This window comes from Gracilinanus agilis, chromosome 4, assembly GCF_016433145.1.
Source record: "Gracilinanus agilis isolate LMUSP501 chromosome 4, AgileGrace, whole genome shotgun sequence".
Lineage (NCBI taxonomy): Eukaryota > Metazoa > Chordata > Mammalia > Didelphimorphia > Didelphidae > Gracilinanus > Gracilinanus agilis.
In genome coordinates this window covers 234,679,110-234,699,744 of record NC_058133.1, presented here as the reverse complement: position 1 = coordinate 234,699,744, position 20,635 = coordinate 234,679,110, and the positions used below count along the sequence as shown (strand labels likewise).

General features: G+C 36.4%; 1 protein-coding gene across 1 annotated transcript in view; it reads left to right on the top strand.

Moving 5' to 3' along the window:
• The window catches only part of TNRC6C (trinucleotide repeat containing adaptor 6C), a 176,268-nt gene extending 160,922 nt beyond the window's left edge, over positions 1–15,346 (top strand). Inside the window, exons 18-22 of the mRNA XM_044675761.1 lie at positions 8,073–8,189; positions 10,297–10,491; positions 11,207–11,277; positions 13,091–13,230; positions 14,161–15,346. Of these exons, the coding sequence (XP_044531696.1) occupies positions 8,073–8,189; positions 10,297–10,491; positions 11,207–11,277; positions 13,091–13,230; positions 14,161–14,521 (884 nt within the window). The 3' untranslated portion in view covers positions 14,522–15,346. The remainder of the gene's footprint in view (positions 1–8,072; positions 8,190–10,296; positions 10,492–11,206; positions 11,278–13,090; positions 13,231–14,160) is intronic.
• Positions 15,347–20,635: the final 5,289 nt, after the last annotated feature.

Here is a 20,635-nt window from a genome sequence, read left to right as displayed (position 1 = left end):
GTACACATATACGATAAGCTAGCAAAGAAATGGAAACAAAGTAGATGACCATCATTTGGGGAATGGCTAAACAATTTGTGGCACATGAGTGTCAATCAAAATTACTGTATTATAAAATAATGTAAAGATTTCAGAGAAATATTACAAGATACATGAACTAGTGCAAAGTGAAGCAGACAGAACCAAGAAAACAATATATATAATAATGACAATGATAGATGTAAAGTACAAACATAAATGAGAGAGAAAAAAGAAAAATCACATGCTGTGTAATTATAATCACTAAGTTTGGCCACAGAGAAGAGGTGAGAAATATTTTCTGTACTGTCTGATAATGTCCAATTTTACTAGACAGCTTTTTTTCCTTTCTCTTTTGATCTTTGTTACAAAGGATGGCTCATCCTTTGGGATGGGAAGGGAGGATATATTAAGAAATGGATGTAATATAAAAGCACAATTGGAAAACAGTAGGGGAGAGATTAGGTTTAGACCAGCGTCTCACACCCTACACAAAGATAAATTCAGAATGGGTGAATGACTTGAATATAAAGAAGGGAAACTATAAGTAAATTAGGTGAACATAGAATAGTTTACCTGTCAGATATATGGGAAAGGAAAGATTTTAAGACCAAGCAAGAGTTAGAAAACATTACAAAATGTAAAATAAATAATTTTGATTATGTTAAATTAAAAAGGTTTTGTACAAACAAAACCAATGCAATCAAACTTAGAAGGGAAGTAACAAATTGGGAAAAAAATCTTTATAACAAAAACCTAACAAAGGTCTCAGATTTATATAAGGAGCTAAATCAAGCCATTCCCCAAATGATAAAAGGACAAGGGACATGAATAGGCAATTTTCAGATAAAGAAATCAAAACTATCAATAAGCACATGAAAAAGTGTTCTAAATCTCTTATAATGAGAGAAATGCAAATCAAAACAACTCTGAAATACCATCTCACACCTAGCAGATTGGCCAAAATTAAAGCAAAGTATGAGGGAGAGAAGAGAGGAAGGTAGAAGGAAGGGATGAATTGAGAGAAAGGAAGAGAGGAAGGTAGAGGAAGGGAAAGGAAGATAGCGGTTTTGACCTTGGGGCTCAAATAAAAGATCAGAGAGCAACTTTGGCTTTAGAATAGCTAGGTTTTTTATTTAAATTAGAAAGAGAAAGGTTAGGTAGGGGGAAAGGGTCTCCTGGGTAGAGAGAGTCCAGGATCAGAGAGAATCAGCCAGCCTCTAGGCTCAAGAGAGCAGAGAACAGAGCCTCCAGGGTAGTGAGAGAGAAAAGGCGCCAAACTTTCTCTTTTATACTTTCTCCAACACCTCCCACAAAGGAAGTGGGAGGTGTAGGGGGAAGTTGTAGCAGGGAGTCCTGGGAGATGTAGTCTCCCAGGGCTTAGAAGAATTTTAAATTGCACAAAAGGAAAGTAATGAATGTTGGAGGGGATGTGGCAAAATTGGGACATTAATGCATTGGTGATGAAGTTGTGAATTGATCCAACCATTCCGGATGACAATTTGGAACTATGCCCAAAGAGCTCTAAAAGACTGCCTCTGATCCAGCCATACCATTGCTGGGTTTATACCCCAAAGAGATAATAAGAAAAAAGATTTCTACAAAAATATTTATAGCTGCGCTCTTCGTAGTAGCAAAAAATTGGAAAATGAGTGGATGCCCTGCGATTGGAGAATGGCTGAACAAATTGTGGTATCTCTTGGTGATGGAATACTTTTGTGCTCAAAGGAATAATGAACTGAAGGAATTCCATGTGAACTGGAATGACCTCCAGGAATTGATGTGTAGAGTGAAAGAAGCAGAACCAGAACCATATACACAGAGACTGATACATTATGGCACAATCGAATATAATAGACTTCTCTACTAGCAGTAATGCAATAATCCAGGACAAGGCTGAGGTACTTATGAGAAAGAACACTATCCACATCCAGAGAAAGAATTGTGGAAGTAAAAACACAGAAGAAAAACAACTGCTTGATCACATGGGTCAATGGGGACATGATTGGGAATGTAGACTCTAAGCGATCACCCTAATGCAAATATTAATAATATGGAAATAGGTCTTGATCAATGTAAAACCCAATGGAATTACACGTTGGCTTAAGGGGGAAGTTGGGAGGGGAAGAGGAGAGGAAAAGATCCTAAATCATATAAGCAAGGAAAACTATTCTAAATCAATTAATTAAATTAAAAAATAAAAATAAAATTAATTAATTTAATTTAATTTTAAAAACACAATTGATAAAATACTCAATAAAGATAAAATACAATTTTAAAGCCAAGTAAATTCCTGCCCATGGGGGAAAAAAGATAATGATCATGATATAGTCATGTCATCAGAGAACAAAATTTGTATTTCTGTACCATGACTTAAGAAAAAGAATGATGTTCTTTCAGCAAGGGATGTAGTTTATATGTTGGGGACAGTTAAAAATGTGGTTTGCCTAGAAACTTGTTGATGAGATCAAGAGGCCTTTAAAATGGAAAGAAAGGGAGAAAACTGCTAAGCCAGATATCAGTAAGTATCAGGTATGACATTAAATGGACACCAATCCTTCCTGAGACAGTTTGTCACAGGAAATCATATCCAGGGGAAAAGGCAGTAATTATACAATAGACCCAGTTGTCTACATACAAATACACAGAATAGTAATAAAAAATGAAAAAATAATAGTGAACTAAAATTTTTTCATCATGAAAGGAAATACACAATCATCAGTATAAATGATGATTTATTTAGTGAGATGTGTTCTGATTTCATGAGTGAAGTGCTCTCTCTACCAATATAAATTGCAACCCCTCTCAAAGGCAATAGATGACTTTAGGGAGTTGCCAAGGAATTTTTATCACTCTGCAGCTAGGTTTATTTCACATTACTCTTTCATGTAGCCTCCATTTGAGCCAGATTCTTACACTTTTTGTTCTCCAACTTGACATTTTATTTCCACCTCCCATATATTTTTATATACTCCCTCTTCATCCCTGCATCTTAGACTCTCTAGATCCTTCAAGATTCTAGTATCACTTCCACAGGAAATCTTTCTGAGCCCTTAGTTGTAGCTCTACTGAAATTCTCCCATATGCACTATCTACTTATATGTTGCATTCTGTCCCTAAAGCAATGATTCCCAAAGTGGGCGCTACTGCCCCCTGGTGGGTGTTGCAGCGATCCAGGGGGACAGTGATGACCACAGGTGCATTTATCTTTCCTATTAATTGCTATTAAAATTTTTTAAAAATTAATTTCCAGGGGGCTAAGTAATATTTTTTCTGAAAAGGGGGCAGTAGGCCAAAAAAGTTTGGGAACCACTGATCTAAAGGATGAGGACAGCCATTTTGTGTTTATGCCACCAGTTGCATGCGAATAATAGGACTTTGGGAAATACTAAATTGAAAGAGTTTAGCTTAGGCTCATTATGGGATGCAGCATTCAGGTCCATTCACAAGCTTTTCCTATTTCAAGGTCATCTCCATGTCATAATAAGGTGTGTCAGAGTTGAACTTTGGTAGAGAATTCATATTCAGAAATAACAGATTAGATTAAAAAGGGATAGGATATCAAGTAATAAGGAATATTGGTTCCTTTGGAAATCCACTAGAATTAAGAAAAATGATAGGGAGAGCTTTTGAGTGAGGATCAGTGGAAGAAAAAACTAATTATTATGGACAACAACATATAAAAGAGTGCACTCAGGAGGAAATAAATAGTAAATTCAGCAGCCAATCAATCACAAAGGTTGGCATAGAAGCAAAATGTAATTAATGATAGGGGACTTCAGTTATCAAGGCATCTGCCGGAGCTCTTTTTTCCTAAAAGCAGAGCAGCTAAGAAATTGGATTTGTTTTGATGATAATTTTATTTTTCAAAAAGAAAACTATTCTTTTTCATCTAGATTCTGATCAATAAGGAAGACCTGAGTAATCAAAGTAAAGAGCTCAAGAAAGGGCAGCTGGGTGGCTCAGTGGATTGAGAATCAGGCCTAGAAGATGGGAGGTCCTAGGTTCAAATCTGGCCTCATATACTTCCTAGCTGTGTGACTCTGGGCAAGTCACTTAACCCCCATTGCATAGCCCTTACCACTTACCCTTACTGCTCTTCTGCTTTACAACCAATACACAATATACAAGAGAGAGAGAGAGAGAGAGAGAGAGAGAGAGAGAGAGAGAGAGAGAGAGAGAGAATTCAAGAAATTAAACAAACTTGTCATGATGGTCAAGAAAGGAAACACCAGGGGTCTCAGCATGTCGATTTATTTTATTTTTTATTTTTAGAAAATTTTTCCATGGTTACATGCTTCATGTTCTTTCTATCCCCTCCACCACCCCACCCCCCATAGCCAATGCGCATTTCCACATGTCATTGATCAAGACCTATTTCCATATTATTGATAATTGTACTAGGGTGATCTTTTAGAAGTCTACATCCCCAATCATATCCCCATCAACCCATGTGTTCAAGCAGTTGTTCTTCTATATTTCTACTCCCATAGTTCTTTCTCATAAGTCCCTCAGAATTGTCCCAGATCTTTGCTGCTACTAGAGAAGTCCATCAATCTCTGTGTACAATGTTCTCCTGGTTCTGCTCCTTTCACTCTGCATCAATTCCTGGAGGCCATTCCAGTTCACATCAGCATGTGGATTTAAAACAAGAGAATGTATGGAATTCCACTCACAGAGTTACCCTCAGAACTCTATCACTTCACACCTGGACTAGCCTCCTAATTAGCCTCTCTTTTCCCAGTTTCTCTATTCTCTTAGTTCATCTTCCACATAACTTCCAAATTGATCTTACTAAGACACAGTTCTGACCATCTTATTCTACTGCTCAGAGACTTTCAGTGTCCCAGTGACTTTGGACAAGTCATTTAATCTCTCTGTACCTCAGTTTTCCTCATTTGAAAAATTGGGGTAATAATAACACCTACCTCACAGGACAGCTGTGTAGATAAATTGAGTTAATAGTTAAAGTACTTTGCAAACCTTAGAGTACTACAGAAAATAATAGCTATAAAGAAGATGAAGATGATGATGATGCAGATGTTGTAGCTAAGAAGTCTGTTATTAATGGAGTAAGAGTTCCGGAGGACACAGTAGAAGGTACAACAAGCAATTCTGGAGATTGTGAGGTTATAGAAATTAGACCTAGAGTCTAACTCCTAAGTCCTGGGCTCAGTCTGGCCTCAGACACTTCCTAGCTGTGTGACCCTGAGCAAGTCACTTCGCTCTTCTGCCTTGAAACCAATACATAGTATTGATTCTAAAGTGGAAGGTAAGGGTTTTAAAAAAAGAAAAAGAAAGAAATTATAGACCAGGTAGCAGGGGGTTCATTAACAGGGTTTGTACTTTAGTACTCAAGGGTTCACGCTCAGTGGGATGAGAAGAGTAAGAGAAATATGCTGACAGTGAAAGGCAAGAGGTCCACTGATGCCAGCAGATGATTAGAAAGTTTCATATCTCTAGATCAAAGATTCTTAACTCTGTGGTGTGTGTATGTATGATGGACCCCTTTGGAAGTTACATAAAATGTATAGACCCTTCTCAGAAAGATATTTTTAAATAATTGAAAGAAATGTTAAATTTCAACTAGAGGTCAATTTTTTCCTCTCCAAATTTGTAGACCTCCTGAAATTTATCCCCAGATTTGGAACCCTTGCCCTAGGTCTTGGCACTTACAGAGCTAGTCTTGGCAATGTAGGGAATGGGGGAAGTGCCTCTAAAAGTCTGGTGAGGAAGCAGGAAGTGGTGGTAAGCCTAAGGGCCCTAATTTATGGCAAATCACAGTCAGTGGCAAACATCTTATTTGTATTGCAACTTAGAGATATGTGTCTAGGAATTAATTTCCAAAAAAAAAAAAAGAAAAGAAATAATTTACCCACCTTCCCCAAAAAAGCAGTCTTCCCAGGGCATTTATTTGATTGGTATTGTATCTAAAGCATCTATGAATGAGCAGCATTGCATTAGATCTATGTTTTACCCCCATTTCTGCCACTAACATAATTTCATGCAAGTCACTAAATTTCTCTAGGCTTAGACTTAGATGATTACTAAGGCCCCTGCCAACTTTTTTTTTCTAACCCAACTTGTATCTGCTAAAATGAAAATAAAAGGACTATGGAAATTGGGACAGATACCAGTTTATTCTTGAATTTGATTTCAAATTGTTAAGTAGTGTATCTTGTCTTTCTCTTCTATTTTTGAAATTCATAAAATTAGAATTAATGGCATATCATATTTGGATGAAAAGTATTTGCCAGTTATATTTTTTAAAGTTATATTGTTTTCCTTAGCTCAGTTTGCATCTGGAAGTAGTCCCCAGCCTTTTTCAGGTGGAAATTTCATTTCCCAAAAGTGAAAAGATTTGGGTGTGTTTTACAGTATACTTGCTAATACTAAGCAGATGAATAATGTAAGCATTCACTTCCTTCTTGCTTACCTAAGTTTATTTCATTATGCTTTAGTTGATAAACCCACTGTACCCCCCAGAACAGTGATGGGCAAACTACGGCCTGCGGGCCAGATGCAGCCCCCTGAAATGTTCTATTTTGGGGATGCGACATTATTCCTAATATGATGAATACAATGAGTAGGATACAATACAAAGAAACTTCGAAAGAGTTGTCTTAGAAACAGACTGACAAATGAGCATTTCCTTTGGCCCCCTCTTTAAAAAGTTTGCCCATCACTGCCCCCAGAGAGAAATGAAAAAGTTATACAAGATAATTAACTTAACAAACCCTTACCATTACATGCTTTGGGAGCCCTGAAATGCAGTTGTTTTAAAATAGAATCTGTCAAGTGATAATTACTGCTTCCACAGATAATTGTGAGATTGATTGAAGTCTTATTAATTGCAATATCATGATTTTATTTAGCACCTCTTTTCTAAAAGAATATACATATACTCTTTTCTGCTCCCACTAATTTCTCTTTCTAGTGTCCCTCTTTCACCATGCTGCCAGAGCAGTGCTCCTGATACATAGGCCCAATCTCAGCTCAAAGCCCAAAAGGTCAATTTTTCCTCATTGCTCACCAAATAAAATATAAATTATTTAGCCAGACTATCCAAACCCTTCAGAATTTGATTCCAGTCAGCACTTGCTTCCTTAATGAATATCAATTTCCTCCATGCACTTTATATTACAACTAAACTGAACCACTTTGAGTGTTTTACATATACCCTTATCCTTTTGAGGGAAAAATAAAAATTATTTCTAGATTGAGAAATTAAGACTTAGAATTAAAAATTAAAACCACCAAAAATGGTCTTTGCTATACCTGCATGTGGCACAAGGAACCATTGCAGACTTCTAAAAAACTCTCCAATCTTATCTTTGATCTCTTACTACATGTGTGCTTAATTGTGGTGGGGTTGTCTCCTTTTTTCAGAAATCAGGATAAGGAAGGAAAGAAAAGGCCAATGTTATTTCCTAGTCCAAAGCAAAGTGCAGATAACCATGAACAAGTATAGGCACATGATAAGCAAAAGCACAGAGATTTCATAATTTACACAACATATTTGGTCAGTGAAATAGACAGGTTGCTTGTTAATGCTTTTCTTATGATACTGAAAGGAAGTAAGGATAAGGAACATCTTGGATCCTGAAAGAAAAATATAAATATTTTGAAAGGAAAAATCAAGATAGAAGTGCTGTTTTGGGATAAAAATTTAATATGAAGAGGAACTTTGGCCTTTATTTTGTGAGGTTTTATGTGTGTGGCATGAAAAAACAGGTTGACTTGTAATTTTCAATCTGCCTTATTTGGTAGTTATAAAATTCTAATGGTCTTTGCATCAAAATTTAGACTCAAGAAAATCAAGAAATCTGTATAATTGTCTGCTAAGAACAGAAATCTGGGTGGGAGGGATAGAAATCAACCTAAAGAAATGTCCCTGAAAGTGCCCCCAACTGAATTTAGACTATCTTACCAAAAATAGACAAATTCCAGGGAAGTTTTTTTCCTAGTTTATATCCCACTTGCTGAAGGGAGGATGGCTGACACAGCAAACATTTGACCCAGCTTTCTTAGTCACTTCTTTGCTGGTTCTGCAGGGTCATCCCCAACATCATCTCAGAATGCCACGCTGCCTTCATCGAGTGCCTGGCCTCTTAGTGCCTCTGGCTACAGTAGCTCTTTCAGCAGCATTGCATCCGCACCTAGTGTTACAGGTATGAAAATGAGCTTCTGTTTTCATTTAGCATTTTTGTTCTTCCTGAATAAAAATCTTCAAAAACCTCTCAGGTAGGTCCTTCTGATCTTTTTACTGGTTCCCTGAGTGGGTATAACTTTTAGATTAGTACCCATATAGTATGTAGCTGATTTTTAACCCTTCAAAGAAAATAGTTCTTCAAAAATGTAGTATGCCACTTTAAATTCCATTTAAGAAATCAAGGAAAGGTAGTAGTTTAGTGCACCCTCATGGTTGCTTCTCAGAACCAAATGTCTTAATACTTTTTCCATTATTTCAACATATACTTGCTAAAATACTTTCATATTATTTTAGAATCCAGAGTTTTGAAATAAACAACATCTTTTAATGAGACCTTAGAGAAATATATTGTTAAATGTGAAGATCTTTAAGCCAGGAAAATGGAAAATGATCAGAAGATACATAGGACTTAAAATTTGATTATATAATTAGCTAAGTGGCACAAGAGAATGACATGCCAGGCCTGGAGTCAGAAAGATCTGAGTTCAAATGTAGCCTCAGACACGTGCTCTGGGGAAGTCACTTAACCTCTATATGCTTCAGTTTCCTCAGCTGTAAAATAGGGTTAATAATGCTATCTGTCTCCCAGTCATTATGAGGATAAAATGAAATAATATTTGCCAGGTGCTTAGCATAGTGCCTGGCACACTATATAAATGCTTACTCCCTTTCCCCTTCCTCCCTGATCAATTTAATAAATACATGTGACGCTTGAGAGGATTTGGTTGGAGTGCTATGTTTCTGTCCAAAATTTTCCTGTTTTATCCATTTTGAGAGGAGGGGAAATCAAATGAGTATAGGAATGTTGTCTCAATACCAATCACTCACAAAAGAAGAATTAGCTAAATTTAAGCAGCTAGGTGTTATAGTGAATAGAGTAATGTAGTTTCATTCTGAAAGATCTAAGTTCAAGTTCTTCCTCAAATACTTTGTGACCCTGAGCATATCACTTAACCTCTCTCATCCATCTATAAAATGAGATAATAATAGCATCTACCTCCTAAGGATATTCTGAAGAGCCAATAAGATGGTATGTATAAAGTGCTTTATAATCTTAAAGCATTTTATATATTTTATCTATACTGCTTTTAAAATAGCAAATATAATCTGGTGGTTTTTTCTATTATAACATTTAATGAATTTTTAAAGAAATTCACAAAATAACTACTTTTTAAAAATAATGCTTTACTAATAAATACACAATTTTTGGTGTGTCTTGACAAGGAAGACAGCAAGTTTTATTGTTTAGTTGAGGGAAGGGTTGGCTTTTCTTAACTACATTTTATTTGTTCATTAAGTGAAGTAAGCAGTGTTATTGGATAAAATTCATGCTCTTTTTTATGAGTAAACACAGCATGGTATAAGGAAAGAATGTTTGAGGCAACCACCTGTTATCATTTTCTGTTTCTCTTCCATTCTAGAATTGAACCATTTGGACAGGAGGGATTTTATCATGACTCCTATGGTGATCTTAATTAAAACCTATCTCAGATTTCTTAATTTTTATTTCATAAGATAACTGATGTTGGGTTTTTTCTTAATGATATTAAAAGGATTTTAAATGTGTGACTGTTAAACACATAGCAGTTTAAGGCACACAGGATATTTCTTTAAAGGTAACTAATGTATAAAAATCATTCAAAAGAATTTATATTAGCCTCTTTTCAACTTGATTAATTGGATGCATGTTAGCAAAAGTCTGAAGTTGAACTGTTTGAATGTTTTCGTAATAGCTCTGGAGGGCATGGCAGGTTGGGGAACTCAGCAAACTACTACATTTAGCAGTTTGTTATAGAATGGAAGTTTTCTTGGTACAGTAGGCACCTTATTGCTTATGAATGTCTCTGCAAACAGAAATTGAAATGATAGTATTCATGATTTTTAACTTCCAAGGTGTTTTACAAAATTTTGCATTTATTTATCATGCTATTCTTTTACTTCAAAGTTCCAGGTTTTGGCATATTAATGAAATGTCTTGATGGTTTTATCCTGATCAGAACAGGGTTTTAGGATTCAGATTATTCGTATGTGTGTATAAACAAGTTTTATGTCTCTGATTTTTATAGGTAAACTGTCAGACATTAAATCCACATGGTCCTCCGGCCCAGTTTCTCACACACAAGCCTCTCTGTCTCATGAACTGTGGAAGGTACCCAGAAACACTACTGCACCTACTAGACCTCCTCCAGGCTTAACAAACACCAAGCCCTCTTCTACCTGGGGTACTAGTCCACTTGGCTGGACCAGCTCTTACTCCTCTGGTATGCCATGATTCTTTGGGTTGCAACATTGGAAAGTGTGTGAGCTCATTTACTAACGTGATTCTTAGAATAGTATATTTCAGGATCCTCCAGGGGCATTGTATCCTTTTTTTTTTTTTCATCATGGTTTCTACAATGCATTGGACTTCAAGCCAATTCAGAGATTGCAGGTTCCATTAAACTACTACAGAGTTTCAGACTATATCCCAGAGGCCCTCCAAAGCCACCCTGGGATTTAGAAACCATGAGGTCAGAGAGGGCACTGGCAAGATGGTTCTAAAAACACCCTTGACTCAGGATGTAATGGGTTAGCTTTACGCCAAGAATAAACACAAAAAGGTAGGCAATGCATAGTCAAGGGACTATATAATGTTTTCAATATTTTCGTGCTGTACATTTATAATATTGTACAAAGATCTCAAAAGTACTGCATGCCTAACCTTACAAGACAACTTTTATGTGCAACAGAATGAAGCAAAAATCATTGGTGTACATAGGTGAAGAACAATTGCTTAAAATATTTGAGGCTTTTTTTTAATTTCCCTGGGGATTTGGAAGAGGATTTTTGTTTTCAAGAACATGTTTTGAAGCAAGGAATGCTGGCCTGTGTTGCTATAAATAGAATAAACATTTCTAGTTGCCCACTTTTCTAACAATGTTCCCCTCCCCCCCCCCCCCGGGGGTGGGGGGTGGGATGGGGGGGGTCATTGTGCAGGTTCTGCGTGGAGCACTGACAGTTCAGGAAGAACAAGCAGTTGGCTGGTCCTCCGTAACCTCACACCCCAGGTAAGCAGAACATAAAAGATGTAGAGCAGCACAGGAGAATCAGCTTAGCAAGGCTGACCTGCTAGTAACATTAGCTGAGGAGGTTCCTTTCTTTAAGATGTACAAATAAGTAGATCTGCTTATAGAGACACTAATAATACAATATTGAGATATACTTCAAGAGTTGAGATCAGAAAGGTACTCAGGAGTAGACACATGCCAGTATATATTTGTGAATTTCTTCCTGTGTCTTTAAATTCTTTTAAAGAGAGAGGCTGCATGAGATAGCAGATTGAAAGCTGGTCTTGGGGCAAAGTCATTGCTCTAGCCCAGTGATTCCCAAAGTGGGCGCTACCGCCCCCTGGTGGGTTCTGCAGCGATCCAAGGAGGCGGTGATAGCCACAGGTGCATTTATCTTTCCTATTAATTGCTATTAAAACTTTTTTAAAAATTATGTCCAGGGGGCTAAGTAATATTTTTTCTGAAAAGGGGGCGGTAGGCCAAAAAAGTTTGGGAACCACTGCTCTAGCCAAATCTCTTAAGATTATAAATTGCAAAGAAGTTATTAACTTGCTCTGGTAGAAGGAGTTTCTTCTTCTAGGAGTTCCTTATGCCAATGAAATCACAAGTCTTAAAACAAAAAATATTTTTTAATGTTGACTACAGTGACATATTCAATGCCTATATAATCTCTGCTATTGGAGAGCCTGAGGCTGGCAAAGTCACTTGTTTTGTAGTCCTGAGCTGCAATAGGCTGAGGCAGATTGGGTATCAGCACTAATTCTAGCACTAATATGGTGAATCCCAAAAGAAAGAGGAGCCACAAAGATGCCCAAGGAGGGGCAAACTAACCCTGGTGGTAAATGGAGTAGGTCAGAGCTTCTATGCTGAGGCCATGAATGACTGCTTTTATTCCAGCCTAGATGAGTTAGGCCCAGTCCCCCCCAAAAAAAAAAAATTAAAGGCAACTTATTAGTACTACTTTAATTATATTTGGATCCCCATTGAATCTAACTGTTTAAGAGGAAAGATGTCAATTTAATTCACTAATCAGATTTCTCTGGTATCATTATGTCACCATTCCCTAATCATGTGTCCACCCAACTACTTTTCTCTTGTATTCTTTAAGTAACCCAAGATTTATAGTGCTATTAGGTTCTCTGAAGTATAAATTTGGCTGAGTATCTTTTTGTAAACAAGCTTGATTAGAGAAAATAAACTGAATTTTTTTTCTCAATCTAGGTTTAAGTCCCATCTCTATCACTTGCTTACCTGACTTTGGACAACTCACTTAACCTTTCCTAAATCTCAGTTTCTTTATCTATAAATTAGATTTGTATATAGGAAGTTACATTTAAGATGATCTATAATGTCTAGGTCTAGATCTATAGTCTTATTCTTTTTCTGTGGTTAGCTTTAGTTTGTAAAACAATTTGAAAATTCAGCCACAGAGAATATGTAAAATTGCATTGGCACTACAAAATTGCATCAGACACATCTAAAGGTTTTTTAGGAACAGTATTTGGGATTGTAATTCTAAATTTTTTTTATGTATTCTGATTTCATGTCATTTTATAAAATTTTTGCTTAACTGTTTTTCTTTACAAAAGAGGGCTCTTTTCCTGATCTTCTTTGTTCCATATTTGTAAATGGTAATGTTCAGGTTTGTTGATATTTGTCAAGTTCTTGGTAAATAAAAAACATTTAAAATTAAATAAGGGAAAGTTCTTAGCAGCGGGTTGGGGATTACTTACAGAAATGACTGTAACATAAAATTAAATTATTTAAAGAAAAAATGGCAGATAGTAACATCTGGTCTGTTTTCTTTAATTAGATTGATGGTTCTACACTGAGGACCTTATGTTTGCAACATGGTCCTCTAATTACATTCCACCTGAACCTGACTCAAGGAAATGCTGTGGTCCGATATAGTTCCAAGGAAGAAGCTGCCAAAGCTCAAAAGTCTCTGCATATGTATGATTCTTCTCTTAATTTCTTTGTCAGTGTAAAACAAATATCAGATTTTTTATCATGTAAAATCTGTACAACATTGATTTTTTTCTTCTAGTTTTAAATTGCTGTGCTTCTTGTTTGGGCATAGTTTGGCATTCAGTTGAGAAAAGGCCTCTTTAAGAAAATATTTTTCATTTATAGTTAAAATATATCCTCTCCCAACTAACCCTAACTGAAATATTCTAAATGTTTTTTTTCCTAATTAAGAAGTGTGTGAACTTTCTTAAAGATAAATATTGAAGTGACTCTTCTTGTTCAGTGTAATTAATTAGATGTAGAGTTTTGAGTCTGAGGTTAGAAAATGTCTTAGTCTTGAATGGCAGGGCACAGCATATAAATTATACCTTTAATAAATAATCCCCTAGTTCTTGTAGATTAAAAAAGTTTGTACATTTGTTAAAGAAGGAAATTTACTGAGAGAGGGATAGCTGATAGAAAAGGATAAAATGGGGTGAGGGATGAAAAACTACACATATGTTGGTTTTGAGGGTAGCAGGGATAAATTACCAAAAGGATATAGAAATATTAGTATATGGGTATTATACCACAATCCTTTGCTGTTTTCCCAGGAAAGAAAAATGGTCCCAAGGACATATTTTTATACATAGTTGTTAAGTGGAAGATAGCATGATGTAAATAGAGGCACCATTAAATGCCTACTTGCAGAAAAGAAGCCAGAGTTTTAGTCTCAGCTCTGTTACAGATTAGCTATATGATCTTAAACAAGCTTCTTTCCCTTTCTAATTTCCCCTGTTTCTTCATCTGCAAAAATTATTTCTTCTAGCTCTAAAAATCTTTGATACCATAGCTACTTAATTGAAAATCAGCATATGCTTTCAGAAATAGGATTGTGGTCTCATTACTTTATCCTGTGATTCTTATTTGTTCTAGGTGTGTCCTAGGAAACACTACCATACTGGCTGAGTTTGCTGGTGAAGAGGAAGTAAACCGTTTCTTAGCACAAGGCCAACCACTGCCTCCCACCTCCAGTTGGCAGTCCAACACTGGAACCAATCAGACTCGTATGGGCTCCACAAACAGTTCTCATGGATTAGTGCGAAATGATGCAGGCCACTGGAACACTCCATGCCTAGGAAGCAAAGGGAGCAGTGACCTGCTCTGGGGTGGTGTTCCTCAATACTCCAGCAGCCTTTGGGGCCCTCCAAGCACCGATGATGGCAGAGTTATTGGAAGCCCTACACCTTTAAATACTCTGCTTCCTGGTGACCTTCTCAGTGGAGAGTCTATCTAGGAAAACAGATCAATGAAATGGAAATAACAATCATCAGCACTAAAGGAAAAAAGGATAACCCTTTCCAGTCCAGGGCTTCACGAAGAATCCAGCTTTAATAGATCAGACTGGCAGCCCTTTTTTAGTACCTCTGTCCAATATTGACTAAGAAACTCTGCCAAAGTCCTTGTGAACTGTTATGAAAACAGTATGGGCTATGTTTGGTCAGTTTCACATGCTAATGACAGGTTGTTTTTCCCATGGCTTTTTGTTTTATGTTGTCTTCTGTTTAAATGGTATGTTTTGTGTTTTATATTTTTATTTTTTTAAGTATAAAAGCTGCTTAGAATAGTTTCTATCATGAAGGGCACTTTTCAGATTGTGGGCTGGAAAGGGTTATTTTATCAAGGTGGGGAGGGGGATGGGAGGGAGAAGTGAAAGCCTATTTAAAAATGAGCCTGTGACTATTATGCACATTACCAGAGGCGGACCCAGTCATCAGAAGGACATAGAGCATGGTTATATCATTGGTACAGTAAAGTCATGCATCTGAATGGTGACTCATGGCTGTTAAGTACAGGTTAAATGGGGGAGGGTGGTGAGTTTCCTGTTCTCTGCTCCCAGGGATCCGCCTATGCACATTTCCCTTGTTTGGTTGCTTTTCCATGTCATTTTTTTAAACCCCCAAAATAGAAAAAGTTTAAAAAAACAAACAAACATATCAAACATGCAAATACTTGAATCCAGCAGGCCAATAATGAAATGTGAACACTTTCTAAGTCTAATTTTACACTTCCAGGTTGACATCAATATACAGAAACAGGCTCTAGGAAAAAATTTCTAACTTCATATACTATGTGTGTGTTGGAACAGGTGTGTGTGTGTGTGTGTGTGTGTGTGTGTGTGTGTGTGTGTGTGTGAGAGAGAGTGTGTAAGAGTATGTGTGTGTGTACACGTGTGTAAGAAGGTGTGTGAATGATTTAACAATGTGGGTTTTTTTCCCTTTTACTCAGTATATGCTTTTTTTTTTCCTCATTGGTCAAATGTTTAATTGTTGTTAGCTTCTAACTTTGCACTGAGTGTCAGCCACCCTTCCCGTAGCTAATCCTATATGTCTGAAAAAATTAATAGGATGGGTCAGCGACAATTCATGTGTAAATGTTTACTCAAGGACTCTGTTGTTGTGTTTAAATTACAATGTATATCTCTGGAGAATAATATGTATACCTACCTTTAGCAGCTTTTTATTGTGGACTAATGCAAGAAAATTATTACCGGAGTATTGCACCATTTTTCCATTCGGGATATAAAGATTAAAAAAAAAAAAAAAACTTTTTGAACTGTGGCCATAGATACTTGTAAAGAATGGATGGTTCCCTGCAAGCTGGAACAAAAACAAGCACTTGGGACATAGGTTTAGACTGCTTTTATAGGAGTCAGTGGTTTGGCTCCCACCTGTTTACAGACCTTTTTTTCTCCTTCAAACTTTAAAATAAAATTTTAAAAGGAATAAAAAAAAAAAAGACTTCCATCGCTAAAGAAACCTATTTTCAGAATGAAGATATGCTACTTCAGAGCTCTGGGATTGAACAGTGTTGTTATATTATCCTTTCTTTGGCCATTGTTGTGTACTTTTGTTATTTTTTTCCTTCCTCTTCGTCAAAGTGACGAAAACTTTGTGGTCACTATCTTGCACATGGTGGAAGAGGTCTCAGGAAAGCCGGGTTTCCCGAGGAGCAACTCCACACCATTTCATGTATTTTTAAACCCAACTCCTAGCACTGAAGATATTACTAAAAAAAAAACAACAACAAAAAAGAGACACAAAAAAATACCTAATCTAATGTGTAGCAGTTACATATTTACCAAATAATGGACTCAAAAGAAATAGATGTTTGAAGAGTGCTTTATATATTTAAAAAATTGCTTTATGTTTTAAAAATGATCAATGTTTTGATTGTTTTGAAAGGAAGAAAGACAATGGAATAACATACTTTCAAGTATGTTTTTAAAAATATATATGAACATTGTGCTCCCTGCCTGCTTGGATCAGGAAACTTGTGCATTACATTTTTTTTTAATTAGCTTTTTAATGGTTTTATCAAAAAAAAAAAAAAAAGAGGGTCCTGAAAGATGGCAAATCAACAAAAGCTGGTTTTATAGAGGATCATGAACTATGCACAAACTGGGTTCAATACTTTTTTCCTCAAGTTTTAGTAGTGTATTTAGCTAAATAAAACTTCCTCAGAGTAATTGCATCTCATTGCCATTACATACATTATATATATTTGATCTATATAACTTCATATGTATATCAAATATATGTGTGTGTGCTTATATACATATAATTTTCCATGCTGAAGTCTAGCATTGAGTTGTAGAAAAACAACTGATATTTTAAAATTGGGGATGGAAGTAAAAAAATCTGTGTTTAATTTTTGTCTTTTATTTTGCATTAAAGATGTCTGTAACTCCGAGATTTTTAAAAAAAGTTTGTGGCTTTTAATGTTTTTTCCTCATAGAATGTGATTGTTGAAGAACATGCACCGAAATTGCTTTCAAAAGTACGAAGCTTCGTTGATACTTAATAAATTGCAATTTTTTTCTTGGCTGTTCAAATAAATGTGACTTTTTTTTAAAAGCAAAGTATAAAAAATATTTGTCGCTTCATGTGTTGAAGTTAGTAAAAGATCAGTTTTTGAAATTTCCATCCCTTTTGTAACACGGTTAAATAAGTGTAGTTGCTAGGAGTGGGATTTCAGTTATTTGTGGTCTGATTTATAAGATGGTATTATTTTACACTTATATAAAAATCTTACCAATAGTTACTAATAGGAGTAACAGATAGTATAATATTTCACCCCTAAAAATCTGGCATTTGTATTTTCTCATAAATCTGTTGTCAACAAGCTAATGATATTTATTGTGCAGTAGCTAAGAACATTGTCTGCTTAGAACTACTGTCAAACCATTGGCTTATTTCCATTTATGAGCAAAAAACCTGTATCAGGGAGATCAACCTGATTAACTTAGGAGTTAGCCTGAATAAAATTTGATTGTGACACCCTTTTACAAACCTTTTGTGTTTTTCAGACTGGACATAAAATAACTTTTTTTTTTTACAGAATCTCATTGTTGAAAGGGGTTTCAGAGGCCATCAATGCACTCTAAACCTGACTGAGAAAACCTACTAAGAAATGGCCACCAGGTTTAAAAGTTGTGAAACATTCAATTATATTAAGTGGCTTCAGAAGGAAAACTGGAAAGAGTATATTCTAGCAGGAAAAAATTGGACCTAAACAATGAAGATAGTAAAAAAATTCACATTTTTAGCATGTGAATAGTATGATCTTAGAAATACCAACTTCCTTACGAACATGTTGGTATTTTAATTGGTATACATTTGTGGCTTTAGCTAACAAAGCAGTTTCACATGCATTCTCTGATCATTCTGCTCTCCAAATTATGGCTCCAACCTGCCTTTCCAGCCTTTTCTCTTACATATCTGCCTCTGATGAACCCCTCATTCCAACCAAATTGGATTCACTACCTATTGCTTCTAGGTTCAGCTCAGATGACATTGCCGTGAAACTTAATTACACCAACTTAAAATATACTCTCTATCCTCAAATTTCTCCTAACACATACTTCCCCTTTAAACTTAGTGCATCATTCCTTAAAGTTATTTCTCTACATGCTTCATCCTCGATTGTAAACTACTGAGGTCAGGCCTTAGGGTACTTCACAAAATTGGAGAAGAGGTTTCAAAAACTATCTAAAATTCCCTCTACAATATAGTGACCCTTCACTTATCATGGAAGTTATATTCTGGAGGACCCTCGTGATATGTAAAAATCCATATAGTAGTGGGAGAGCAAACAGACGGATGCTATGGTCACTGAGCTGATCAGCACCCAGAATACAAAACACAGCACTGTGTTTGGTCTCCTTTCATTCCATCTAGCCAGCAGTGTACAATCTCATGATGACAAACTTGCACAAGTGGTAGTGGCATATAGTAAGGTATTCATCTGCAATATACCAAAAACTTAGCAATATAGAATTTGATTTTTTAAGCCTGTGATACAGTGAAGCCTCAATAAGTGAACCATGATATAGTGAGGGACAACTGTAATCCCAAACCTCCAAGGAAGAAAAAAAAAACTCATCACTTAGCCAACACAGCTAATACTATTTGGGAAACTCATTCTTAAAAGTTTATCTTTAGATTGAGTAATTCTTTCTCTGCAACTTCTACCATTCAATCCTAATTCTTTCCATCTAAAGTTAAGCAAAACAGGTCTAATCCCTACTCGACTTCACAGCTCTTCAAATGTTTGAAGAGTACACTAAGCATTCTCAATTCTTTGACCTAGTCCTTGTAAATAAGTTCCTTTGACTATTCTCTAATGCAGGGGGTCAGCAACCTTTTTGGCCATGAGAGCCATAAACGCCACATTTTTTTAAAATGTAATTTCGTGAGAGCCGTACAGTGCTCACAGTGCGCGCTCCTGTAACAGCGCCTGAAAAAAAATTGACTTTATGGCTCCTGCAGAAAGAGCCAGATATGGCTCGAGAACCAATTGTTGCCAACCCCTGCTCTAATGGTATACCAAGAATTGACTATAGTACTTTAGATATGGCCTAACCAAGTCATAATCAGATTTTCAGAATTGGAAGAAAATTCTGGTCATCTAGGAAGAAAACATCTGGTCCACATGTGAAAAGGAGCCAAAAAGTACCAAATAAATGGTCTTTGCTTTTGTCTTCTGGTGAAAGGAAACCACTACCCTTGAGACAATCTTCCTTTTTAGAATATTACTCATTGTGAAGACATTTGCCTAAATTTGCTTCTCTTTGACATTTGGACCAAATTAAACATTTAATCTTTTCTACCCAACAACATTGGTTACTTGAAGGTAGCTATTGTAGCACCCCTCTTCTATAGGCTAAATACCTCCAATTCCTTCATCCAACCCTCATATGACATGAACTCTAGGCCCTTCGCTATCTTGATTATCCTTCTATGAGCTCTTGAGTTTATCATTACCTTTCCTACAATGTGGTGTCCAGTCTTGAGCATGATATTCCAAAAGTAACCTGTTCAGATCAGTACAAGAAGACTACTTCCTTAATACTTTGAGACTATTCTACTTCCAGCTACTTTTGCAGTCCACTTAAAAAATATTTTTCAAACTGCCAATTCATTGCTTATATTTGTAGAGGGTTTTTTTTTAACATTTATTAATAATCATTTTTAACATGGTTACATGATTCATGCTCCTATTTTCCCCTTCACCCCCCGCACTCCCCCCACCCATGGCCGACGCACTTTTCCACTGGTTTTGTCATGTGTCCTTAATCAAGACCAATTTCCCAATTGTTGGTGGTTGCATTGGTGTGGTAGTTTCGAGTCCACACCCTCAATCATGTCCGCCCCGACCCATGCGTTCAAGCAGTTGCTTTTCTTATATGTTTCCTCTCCTGCAGTCCTTCCTCTGAATGTGGGTAGCATTCTTTACCATAAATCCCTCAGAATTGTCCTGTGTCATTGCATTGCTGCTGGTACAGAAGCCCATTACATTCAATTTTACCACAGTATGTCAGTCTCTGTGTACAATGTTCTTTTGGCTCTGCTCCTTTCGCTCTGCATCAGATCCCGGAGGTCTCTCCAGTTCGCCTGGAACTCCTCCAGTTTATTATTCCTTTTAGCACAATAGTATTCCATCACCCGCATATACCACAGTTTGTTCAGCCATTCCCCAATTGAAGGACATACCCTCCTTTTCCAGTTTTTTGCCACCACAAAAAGCGCAGCTATAAATATTTTTGTACATGTCTGTTTATCTATGATCTCTTTGGGATACAAACCCAACAATGGTATGGCTGGGTCAAAGGGCAGGCATTCTTTTATAGCCCTTTGAGCATGATTCCAAATTGCCAGCCAGAATGGCTGGATCAGTTCACAACTCCACCAGCAATGCATTAATGTCCCAATTTTGCCACATCCCCTCCAACATTCATTACTCTCCCCTTCTTTCATTTTAGCCAATCTGCTAGGTGTGAGGTGATACCTCAGAGTTGTTTTGATTTGCATTTCTCTAATTATTAGAGATTTGGAACACTTTCTCATGT